An 11,365-nucleotide genomic window follows, 5' to 3' on the forward strand; every position below is an offset into this window, starting at 1 on the left:
AAATTTACTCAACTCAAACGGCTCCAACTTTGATCAATTTTTGAACAATTGAGAAAAGTGGGAAAATGTGACTTTAGTTCAGATATTTTTGTCGTTTTTCTTTTTTTCTTAGCCCCAGAATGGAAATTCAAAATTATGGTACATCAAAATCTGCATTGGTAGGTATATCCTCTTTCATTTGCCTTTTACCCCATCAAAATCCATTCAGTAGATCCTGAGAGAAACCTACCTTTGTGTTTTAGGACAATTCTGTGGAAAAGTCGGAAAAACACAAGATGGCGTCGCACCTAAACTGGCGAAAAGTGATTTTCTTACTCTTTAAAAATTAGGCTACAAATGTAACCAACATCGGAAAACCAAGTTTAAGAAAAACCCCAAGAAAAATAAAAATATTAAAAATATGGCAATTTCAACAATTGGCCCAAGAAATCCCCCTTAATATTCCATTAAAAAATCTTCTTTAGAAGAAGTTTTAATGTTAAACAAACTCTTAAAGGAAAAAAGATTATAGAGATAAAACTCTTTTGATTTCATTTTCACAGGAACTTCATGCACATGGCTAAAGGCTAGTCGGATAGTTCTATAATTGCTATAATTACTTCACAGGTTTAGAAGGTACTTTGTCTATAATCAATAAAAATGCAATTAAATTGGATGATGCAAAAATCCAGTTCAGTTTTTTGTTATCAAACCTTCGTTCTACTAAGCAACAAGTTCAGTAAATCACAACAAGAGAAAGTAACATCGTGAGAAAATAGTTCTTCGGCTAGAATCAATAAAAATGCAATTAAATTGGATGATGCAAAAATCCATTTCAGTTTTTTGTTATCAAACCTTCGTTTCAGTTCTTTAGTAACCTAGCATTGTTGCAGTTGTTCGTTAACAAAGCTTCGTTGCAGCCATGGAGAAGTTGTGGGATATTTTTAAGTTTTTCGTCAAAATCGTTTCACTAAACCCCAAAATTTTGCGAATCAAAAGATTTTTCAATCGTATTTTGGTTTTTGTATTCTTATCGTTAATTTTGAGTTTGCCATGCCCAAGCGTTTCCCTTTTTAACACTAACGAAAATTTCTCCATTGAGGAGAATATGAGAATGAAAATAATAGCTGAACTATATATAATTGTCGGTGGTCATGTTATTTTGAAAGGATTTTTCTTTTTCATTTATTGTGATGAATTTTATTATTTACTATATTGGATGAAGAGCTTACAAGGTAGGGAATTTGATGCTTTACTGCAAGATCATGTAAAGAAGTATACTTGTATGGCTAATGAGTACAGTCAAAAATTATTAAGGTAAGAAGCCTAAAGGATGAATTTCTTTTAAAAGTGTAAGATTGTTTTATTTATTAAAAAGAATAATATCTTCTTTTTAGATACATCGTTTTGCTCTATTCATTTGCGGGATTATCCATTACAATGGATTGCCTCATCTATAATCCAATTGATATTATACCATTTATACCAATGACCAATCCTTTTTATAGCGTTTATTCATATTTTATTCAGATTGTCTGTACAATCTTTGTTGTTTCTTTAATGATATTTTACGACATATTACCTCTTCTGACTGGCCTGCACATTGTATGCATGTCTTTTGCCATAAGAGACGGCATCAAGGATTTGAATAGTGTTAGAGAAACAACAGAAACAGAAGAGGAAGTATCAAAAGCGAATGACTCCAAACTTCTAAAAGCCATCACTGTGGTTCATTGTGAATTTCTCATTCAGCTCGATCGCTTCTGCAATTCCTTCTCCATGTTGGCTTTAATTCAACTTACCAGCAGTTTCCTTATTCTACTTCTTTTTTTCTATGGGTCAGATGAATTATCAAATACTTTAATTTTAAAAGTAGCCTTTTTCATTGCTGTTTTTGAAATTTTTCTCATTTGTCTCCTTGGACAAATTGTTGAGATGAAAACTGAAGACATTTACAATGATTTCTGCCAAACAAATTGGTACGAGATGAGTATTGCAGATCAGAAGCATTTTCTTCTGTGCCTGCAAATGGCTCAAAGGAATTACGGACTCAGAGCAGGAGGAATCTACAACATCGATCTCAATATGTTTTTGCAGGTTTTTTAATGTAAAGAATAATTTAATTTTTTTTAATTTATTTCAATTTTCAGATTGTCAAATTGGCTTTCACTTACTGCGCCATAATTCAAACTTTATTAAAATAGAGCAAATATAGAGTCGTGCGTCAACATTGTACTATACTACACTTTATTGAATTTTTCTCATCGATCACATTAATTGGTCTATTTTCAGTGTGCTAGAAAAATAGTATTTGTAACGTTTTACACAGCTGTGAGAAAAGTTATTTTGCAATTATTTAAAATCAATAAAAATATTTGTTTTTGTGGAAACTATTGTCTTTACTCCTAAAGATGTAAAGGGTTGTAGGCGTTGTAGGGCCTGTTGAGAGGTTTCATTTGACCTTGTGTTGATCAAAATCGGTCAAGCCGTTCTCGAGTTATTGCCGATATTTGATGAAAAATTATGACGGCCATATTGGCTAAACGATTTGACAGATTTTTAAAAATAAGGTATCATTTGAAAGGTCCTGATAGCCCCTAAAACATATCAAAATTGCAAACCTCTACCTATAATAAAGACAGAGATATAAGCAAAACAAAATTTGGGGTTATTCAAAATGGCGGACAAAATGGGGTGGTGGATTTGACCTCATAATCGTATGTCTTCCAATCGATATTTAAACTTTGCCATTTACCGCAAGTCTTTATCTATTACCGTTTTCTTGTTATTAAGCCTTATACGACGGCCGGAACATTTTTTTGGAGCATACATTTTTTGGAATGTGGGGACCTTAATTCGTGCTCATACCAAGTTTGAGCCCGATCGGACAACATTGCATTTTTAGATGGTACAGTCATACCCCGTTTTATCAAGTCTTGGTTAAACTCTTCTCACCCATTAATTTTAATGAGTAAGAAGAGTTTAACCAAGACTTGATAAAACGGGGTATGACTGTACACAGAAACTGTGCTATCTGTGCTATTCTTTTCTTCGAAAGAATCTCAGCTAAAAGATCGATATGGCAGGAACTGTTGTGCTGGTTGTGCTTATGCTCTACATAACATTTCTACGGTAATTCTTTTTTTTCCTATTTCTTTTATACAAAAAACTCATTTTTGGGACTTTAAAAGTTGCTGGAGGCTCTCAGGGAACTTCTATGAAAAAAATGGGCGCAAAATTCGCAGTATTTTTTGGGGAATTCGCGCTATTAGCTGTGTTTTTTTAGGCGCGAATTTTAAAAGCTTTGAACTGGTGATGCCAAAAATAAGGTAAATTCATCGGACTGAAAATATAACAGATTGTCCATGGAAAATCAGTTATGGGGATTTACAAAGAAGAAGAAGAAGACAGTTGAGAGGAAAGACAGGGGTTGGGAAAAGTTGTTGTTTAGTGCAGAAATCGGAAATTTGTTGGCAGAAAAATTAAAACTGGTCACAAATGATAATGACGACATCGCGATTGGCGCGAGCAGGGCGCAGCAGGTTCTTCATCGGTGTGGGAATACTCCTTCTGATGGTGGGCTTTGTGGCAATCTTCCACAGTTCCCAGCAACAATTGGAGGAGCTCCGCCAAATGGGGCTGCGGTGTGAACAGCAGCACGAAGTAATCTCATCCCAACTGCAGGGTGAGCATTTGTGCCCATCTGGTAGGATTTAATTTCTTCTAATTGCCAACCTATTGATATAATTTTAGTTGAGGTGGAGAAAAACTTTCGCCTAGAGAAGTCACTGGAGGGGGAGCGTCAGTCGCACAAGCAAAACAAGCTGGATTTGCAACATAAGGCACAAGAGGAGAAGGAAATTCGCGAAAAGAGCACCAAGGAGTCGAATTCACGATTAGCTTCACTGCAGCAGCACTACAAGCTACTGCAGAGTCAACACGATGACCTTCAAGAGTCCTGTTCCAAGTCCCAACAGAAGCAACTCGAAGAAAATAATGGGCTGCAAAGGAAGCTCGAAAATCTTAGACAGGGAGAGAAGCAAAAAGACAAGGAAATTGAACATTGGAAGGTAAAGAAAACTTTTATGAATATTTAATGTAAATGATAACGTTAGAATATTTGGAATATTTTTTATGGCTCGAATAACAGAGCCATTCATTGTAACAGGCAGTCTTTTATCTATTTTTTTTCTAATTCCTTGAAATACTTTTTATTACTTTCTTAAAATTACTTTACTTCATAAGAACAATCTTTGTCTTATCTTCTTAATATCAGTTCATGAAAATAATATGTATATATGTTACAATTTTACTAAACACAACTGTATACAACGCAGAGAAGTAGTATGATATATGATATATTTGATAATTCCCAACTGAAAAATTAATATGGTAATTAATGCGAATTTTATAAAAAAAACAACACTCTGAAAATCCAATACATACATAATTCGTGAAGATTAATTATATAGATTCATAAGTTCAAAGTCCGCTACTTTTGCAGTTTTTTGGCCTCATAAGAAAAAATAATAATTTTGTCAATGATAAAAAACTATTAAATTTATTCTCACGTTTGGAATTTCATCTTCTCTTTATCATTTTTTTTTCTTTCAGGTAAAGTATAAAGCATTGGAGATTGAGAAAATCAATCTCGAGGGAAGGCTGAAGTCAAAGGGAATATCTGTGAATGATTCACCAGGGCGTGTGGCCCAACTCGAAAAGATGATTGAACAATTTGAAGCACATTGTGCTTTCCGTCCTGATGCTCTGGATCATCACATGTTCAATTCTCCACCTTCCGGCAAGGTGCACGACAACGAAAAGAATTTCAATGCCCAACTGACCGTGAGTGAAGATTTATATAAGATACCCATCAAAATTAACCGCATGTCGACTGGTGCTGGGACAGAGGGTGAACCAAGGGCCATTGTTAATTCCATGAACACCTTTCAGATGGCTCCAAAGCCAAATGACAAGGGTATGAATAGTGCTAATGTACTTCAAGAGCCACCAGCTCAGGTGGCCATTAAGAGTTCCACAGCAACCCTCGATAGGCGCCAGTCGCCTTCATCACCCCAAAATATCCCTCCAATTGCCGTGATACCAACTGTTGTGTCCAGCACCAAAAAAACACTCGACGTTTTGCACAAAACTAAATCCCGGGCTGTGCCACAGGGTGTTGTTCCCGTGCCAGAGAGCATAAGGGAATTGCTGAAGGAAGAAGAACCTCAGCATGGGGAGATTTCGCCAAAATCTCCAGATCGCTACTCAAATGCCATTGTGGATTCTGTTCAGCAGTCACCACAGCTGAAGAAGGATGAGAACCGTCCAGAAGGGGAGACGAATTTTCAGAATGTAAACGAAGTGGACAATGGTGCCCACGAGGTGGATGACTTCAACATAGTTGAAGATAAAAATCACAGGGATCACCTTCAGGAAGTACTCGACGATGAGAAACTCAATGTAAACAATAATGCCGCTGAAGAGGACACAAATCTCTACGATATCAACAAAATTCCCTTTAATCGCCAAAAGCCAAATGATGACATTGATCTGGAGATAATTAATCGAAGAAATCCCCATCTGGATGGTAATGGGGATAGTAAGCACAAGTACTCAAATGACAAACTCATGAATGAGGAAGTTGCAGCTGATCAGGGGTTTGATCTGCACATGGAGGAGCAAGTTGAGGAGGAGGATGATGATGAATATTCGAATTTGGCAGCACGCCACCAACAGGGACAAGTTGTGCGAAATTAAAAAAAAAAAATGAAAAAACTTCGCACTCTCCTTTCGTCCCACCTAAAAGGCATTTTTCATCCTATCCTGCTCATCTCTATAGCGGCATTTCTACATTAAGGCAAGTATAAAAGCTGATTTTTCTATTCACATCATAATGTATACAACATAGTACGTATTTGCGCATAGACTGTTGATTCTTTTCTCACTCTCTCTCATTGAAAAAAAAAAGTTCGCAAAACCAATCCTTTTAAGATAAAGTAAAGAGGAAGAGGGTAGGTTATTCAAAGAAAAAATCAAATAGTTCTCAAAATTAAATTATTCCAATTAGCCTATCCGAAAAATGAAAGTATTTTAAATGAAAGAAAAGTCTTTAAAAAATTAAACGAAGAGCAATGAATTTTATAGGGAGAAAATGATTTTTTATTTCATTACTCAAAGACACTTTTAGTGCCAAAAACCTATGTTCTCAAATAAATTCTTAAAAAAAAAAGAATTGAAAAGCCAATAAAATTTTTCAAATAATGACAACGTTGAAAACACAAACATTACATTCTTCTGTCCGATAATAAAAATCAATAATCAATTAAAATAAAAGAAAATTGTAAGAAATATTTAAAATAATAAATTAAAGAATATCTCGATTTCTTAACTAAACTTGAGGATTTCATGCATAAGAATTTATTAAAAACAAACTGATTAAATTAAAAAACTCAATTATTTGAACTGTAAGACAAACATATCCCCCTATGAAATCTCAATTTTTTTAACTGAAATTATAATTTAAAAAAATCAAATGTTTTAGATATAAAGGTTAAACCTCTAAAAGATTAACTTAATTAAAAAAAAAGAATCTTCTGACCTCCTCAGTCTCTAAATATTTGTAAAAATTGCATGATGATGTGATGAAGTGAGAATCAATATGTTTAATTATTAGGTACCTATATACATATATAGAAATAATCTTTTTTGGGTTTGTTATGAGTTGTATATATCTGCATAAAAGATTGTAAATTTTGCTAAAAAGTTTGGCATTTAGATGCAATATTATGATGAGATCCTTTCAATGAAAACACTCAATTGAGAACGTCTTGCATAAAAAAAGAAAGAAAGTTCAATTGAGAAAACAGATTAAGGAGTTTTCAGAGTTAGTTTTCTTGAAGGAAAAAGAAATCCCGTCCTTTAATTTTATTTAAAAGAAAAAAAACCTTTCCTACACCCTTTGTGTAAAGTGATGTATAAAAAAATCTCATTTAAAGAGATACGACGAAAAAGTCGCAGAATTTTTTGTTTGAGTTGTAAGGAGAAGAATTTGTAATATTATTTTGTGATATGAGCTTTTATTCAATCAAGTGGCAAATTTTATTTAAAAAACAAACAGTTAAGGATAATTTGACAAAATACATTGTAGCATTTAAGGTCAACTTACGTTTTAATATAATTTTGTACAAATTCCTCAGCCATGGATTTTATTTTCTCCACCGATTGCTCATTGCCGAATTTCTCCTCAAAATCTTGATACTTCTTGAAGAGTGATCGCATCTTCTTCAGTGGCAACTTCTGCAGAATGGCACGATCGAGAATTTGCCTTGCCAGATCGTGTCGGGAATCCTTTGTCAACATATCTACGTACATGGACCAAATGTCCACGCGTTTGGGGTAAGATGTGACAATTTGCTCAAGGAGCGCATGGGCGGTTTCCTTCTCGTCAAATTTATTGTGCAACTTGGCAAAACTACTGATTACTGCAATATGATCTCGCTGTGGAAGAGCACCAATTGCTCTGTGCATGAGTTGCTTTGCATCATTGATGAGTCCCACAGTGAAGTAAGCAGCACCGACTTTTGTCCACATTTCAGGATTATCTCTAAACTTCTTCACTGCCACAGCAACTTTTGCACGTAGCTCCTCGATTTTCCTCACATCCGCCAACATTTCTATTGTCTTCATCATGATCCTAAACTGATCATTTACCTCCATTGCCTCACTGAGTACACCCTCGAACGAATCTCTTGAACCAAAGCGAAGTTCCAAATTCAAAAGAGCCACCCACATGTTTGTCAACTCAACCTCTTCACGGTATGAGATACTCTTGATAGCCCTCCGGGCTACACCACGTGCCTTTTCCACCTCTGTAGCTTGCAGATAGTACACCATGTACTTAATCCAAATTAAACTATTGTTGGGTGTTGTGAGGACAAGTCTTTCAAAGTCATCCGTATTCTGTGGATCACTTATACCATCCGCTAGATTTTCTTCCCGTTCACGAATTCGAGCTTCTTCCGATTTAGCATGCTCTAGACGCTCGCTTGCTGTTAATTTTTTCTTCTTTGCCGGTGTTTCCGCATCAGATCTCTCTGAATCGTCTTCGCTTTCGGACTTGACAGCACTTGGTAGCCAGGAAAAGTCTGTATTCCAGAAATTTGAAGATCCTGCCGTAGGAGCTGTTTCTTTGTTCTCATCCATGGCATCATCATCGTCATCTTCCTTATCACTAACTTCAATCTTTTCTTCCGCTTTGATTCTCTTCGAAGGAAGCTCATCCTTTTCTGATTCACTGATTGATTCCTGCTTTCGCTTTCTTCCTTCTGTAATTTCATTGATGTTGCGGCATTCTTCGTAGATATCCTTGAAGATGGCTATAACTCTTTCTGCTCTGTCATTTAACAAGATCACCTCACACTGTCCCTTCCTATCAGCAAGTACCGGACAGAAATCGTTGTAATGCAATTTGAGTGGAACATAAACAACGTGATTCGATTCCAAGAGAACCAGGAAGAAGTGATCTGTTTTTAGGATAATCTCTCCTGCTTGTTTGATGTGACTAAAAGGCGGATGATCCTTATTCCCACGCATTTCCATATGACTCGACTTGTTGCTGAGATGGATTAGACCTTCTGGTGATACCCAAAGCACAATACATTGCAATTTCTCTCCAACAGTGGGTTCGCCATCAAGGAGATGGCGTGGAATGATTCCCATTTGTTTAGTTCCGCTAATTTTAACGCTCGCACTCTCTTCGCGAATTTCCACAACTTTTGCCAATACTTTGTCACCTGTCTTGTATTTGGGGCTCAACTTTGCGTATATTGTGTCAAGATCTTTAAAGAAATTAGTAAGAATTTTCACAGAAGCCTTCAGATTTCCATTCCACACTTGACTGAGAAGTGCTGAGCATGAAATTATTCCTGTTTTCATATCCTTACTCAGGACCTTCACATGGATTATCTGCTCAGGATGGAAGATACCTTCTTCATCACCTTCCTGGTAATTTTTCAAAATCATTGGATAGAAGATTTTTGTGGTTTTAGTCGCATCCCGAAGCGGCAGGTGTACTTCCAAGCAATCATGATTAATGCACTTTACGAATCCTCGCAATATCATCCCAGGTGACAGGGATTTCCACGATGACATCTTGAACTTGCAGAAATGACTCACATCGCGCAAACTGTAGATATCATCTGAGAGCTTTACAACGCGCACTTCTCCAGAATCCAGGCAGGATGAGAGAATTTGTGCCAGCTGAGGAGTCTCCGTAACGTAGTGATTTGAAATCCAAGTATTGGATTTTGAATTCTCAGCTTCCACTTCGATTCCTGACGTGTAAGATCCTACAATCTTGGAATTGAAGACTTTGCCATACTTCACGGAATCCTCATTCGTGCCTCTGTCGAAGGTGAGATTTATGAATCGATCATTAGCACTGGTCACAGTTACTTTGACAATTTGACCCGCTTTCATTGATTCGTAGTACGAACGATTGACAAGATCACTCCCTTTAATCACAGCACCGAGAATTCTATTGAAAAACTGCACAAGAATTTTTTTTGTGGTCACATCATGGATCATTCCAATGTAACTCTTTCCCGGCAAAATGTCTCCTCTCTCACAGATAATTGCAGCATTTTCTTTCAAGTATTCTGGTCGTGTTGTGAAAACAACTTTCTTGTATTGCTCATCAATGAAGAGCACCCTTCCACGAACTTTACTTCCCACATTCTGCTTTGACACCATCTTCGATAAGTGTGCTTGATATATGAATCCTTGGAGTTGCCCGAAGCTTACAGCAAAGCCCTTACTTGGAACCTTCTTTGTTATTTTCACCTGAACGAAATCCCCGATTTTTGCATCTTCCAAACAGAAATATTTCTCATTGATGAGACTCTGCTTATCCGTACAGATGTAGACATCATCCACGGGATTGTAGTCCATTACACGTAGAATTGATAACTTTGGTTGCGTATACTTTTTGCTCAATTCGTCTTCATCCACATTTGTGTGTATTCCCACCCTCATGTGAGAGTAGGTGATGAGTCCTTTAGCATTGTCGGAAAGCTTAAGGAGTATCCCACTTTGTGACTTTCCCAAAATCTCCACATTCTTCATAATTACTCCATATGGGATTCTTTGCTCCAGCGTTACAAAAGAATTCAGCGTTAGGTAGACAAACTTCGTGAGTGGCATAATGTAAAGGACTTTTGCTTCAATTTCTGATCCAATTTCAAATTCTTCAATTCTCTTTCCCTGCCCCAAGTGTGTCTGATTGATATAGGCTGTGTATGTGCCATCGAGAATTTTCCCCATCAGCCCATTCTTCACACAGTCCACAATAATGAACTTTACTGTGAGTGTTGGGAAAACATGATCGAGTTGAATGTCCTCTTCGCTAGAAAGAATTTTCTCTTTTGTACACTCCTTGAGTTGAACTGTTGTCACTGAACTGTTTGTCGTTACTTTGTGAAGTGTGCACATGATCAACTCTCCAACTGAATACTTTCCATGAGACGTGCCCTTTGTTGGCAGAAAAGCTCTCACATTTGCAATACCAAGATCCACGATATATCCATGATCCTCAACAGATTCAATTGCTCCGGACATTATCAAGCCTTTCTGCAATTTCGCGTGATGCACATCACTGTGGAGATCCTTCGGATTGAGTGATAGTTCGATTCTTTTGGTGTCACCTTTTGTCTTTCCCTTTGATATTTCCATCACTTTAACATACACTTCCTGACCAATGTCGAATAGTTCCACAAGGGTTTTACACTGAAGAAAAAAAAGTACGAAAAAAGTTTATCAACCTATAACAATAGCTAATTCTTGTGATTTATTACCTCACCCTCTCCTTGAACAACATTCTCGAGGGCATTTGTGTAAGGAGAAGAGATTGAATTAATTGACACCCTTCCCTGAAGCCTTCCTGGTAGGGAGACATACAAATCCGTCTGAAGAATTGATTTTATGTACCCCATAAGGAGCATTCCTTCTGCAATGGTTCTTGATGAAATCAATTCGGCTTTGCGAGACTCCAAAGATTCTTCCTTTGCTACTCCGCTTTCATTCTTTTTCTTGTCGCTCTTCTTGTGCTTTTTCTTCACAAATGTCTTCTTCGATATTGCTCCAAACTGTAGAAACAAAGAATGGTTTGCATTCTTTCAGCAACATTCCTTTAGAATAAATTGCAGCTTACCTGTTGTTTTGATCCATCACCGGCATTTACTTTCTTTCGCTTTAGTTCTCCTCCACGAGGAAATGTTTTCTCCACGAAAACCATTTTAGTTTACGTGTCCTTTATACGGCAACAACTTGAGAGCACTTTATGGTAATTAATTCACAGTCTTTACAGTAAATCTCTGTTTTATTCTGA

General features: G+C 36.6%; 2 protein-coding genes across 3 annotated transcripts; one reads left to right on the forward strand and one right to left on the reverse strand.

Annotated features, from left to right (window-relative positions):
* The first annotated feature begins 3,363 nt into the window (after positions 1-3,363).
* LOC129797158 (uncharacterized) lies at positions 3,364-7,177 on the forward strand. 2 transcript variants are annotated; one of them, XM_055839498.1, is made up of 4 exons: positions 3,365-3,664; positions 3,733-4,049; positions 4,594-4,824; positions 4,933-7,177. In XM_055839498.1, the coding sequence occupies exons 1-4, from the start codon at positions 3,478-3,480 to the stop codon at positions 5,737-5,739; spliced, it is 1,542 nt and encodes a 513-aa protein (XP_055695473.1). In that variant the 5' UTR covers positions 3,365-3,477; the 3' UTR covers positions 5,740-7,177. The 2 variants fall into 2 exon arrangements, with proteins under 2 accessions (XP_055695472.1, XP_055695473.1); XM_055839497.1 differs by having other exon boundaries at positions 3,364-3,664; positions 4,594-7,177.
* LOC129797155 (protein RRP5 homolog) lies at positions 7,039-11,305 on the reverse strand. Its single transcript, XM_055839492.1, has 3 exons — positions 11,189-11,305; positions 10,833-11,123; positions 7,039-10,764 (listed from the first exon to the last, which is right to left on the reverse strand). The coding sequence occupies exons 1-3, from the start codon at positions 11,270-11,272 to the stop codon at positions 7,144-7,146; spliced, it is 3,996 nt and encodes a 1,331-aa protein (XP_055695467.1). The 5' UTR covers positions 11,273-11,305; the 3' UTR covers positions 7,039-7,143.
* Between the last annotated feature and the right edge of the window lie 60 nt (positions 11,306-11,365).

Source organism: Lutzomyia longipalpis, chromosome 1 (genome assembly GCF_024334085.1).
Source record: "Lutzomyia longipalpis isolate SR_M1_2022 chromosome 1, ASM2433408v1".
NCBI classification, from domain to species: Eukaryota; Metazoa; Arthropoda; class Insecta; order Diptera; family Psychodidae; genus Lutzomyia; species Lutzomyia longipalpis.

Coding starts and splice junctions, on each gene's coding strand:
- LOC129797158 (XM_055839497.1), top strand. CDS start 3,478: ATGATAATGACGACATCGCGATTGGCGCGAGCAGGGCGCAGCAGGTTC. Junction 3,665..3,732: donor AATCTCATCCCAACTGCAGG/GTGAGCATTTGT, acceptor ATATAATTTTAG/TTGAGGTGGAGAAAAACTTT. Junction 4,050..4,593: donor AGGAAATTGAACATTGGAAG/GTAAAGAAAACT, acceptor TTTTTCTTTCAG/GTAAAGTATAAAGCATTGGA.
- LOC129797155 (XM_055839492.1), bottom strand. CDS start 11,272: ATGGTTTTCGTGGAGAAAACATTTCCTCGTGGAGGAGAACTAAAGCGA. Junction 11,124..11,188: donor GTGATGGATCAAAACAACAG/GTAAGCTGCAAT, acceptor TTGTTTCTACAG/TTTGGAGCAATATCGAAGAA. Junction 10,765..10,832: donor TTGTTCAAGGAGAGGGTGAG/GTAATAAATCAC, acceptor TTTTTTCTTCAG/TGTAAAACCCTTGTGGAACT.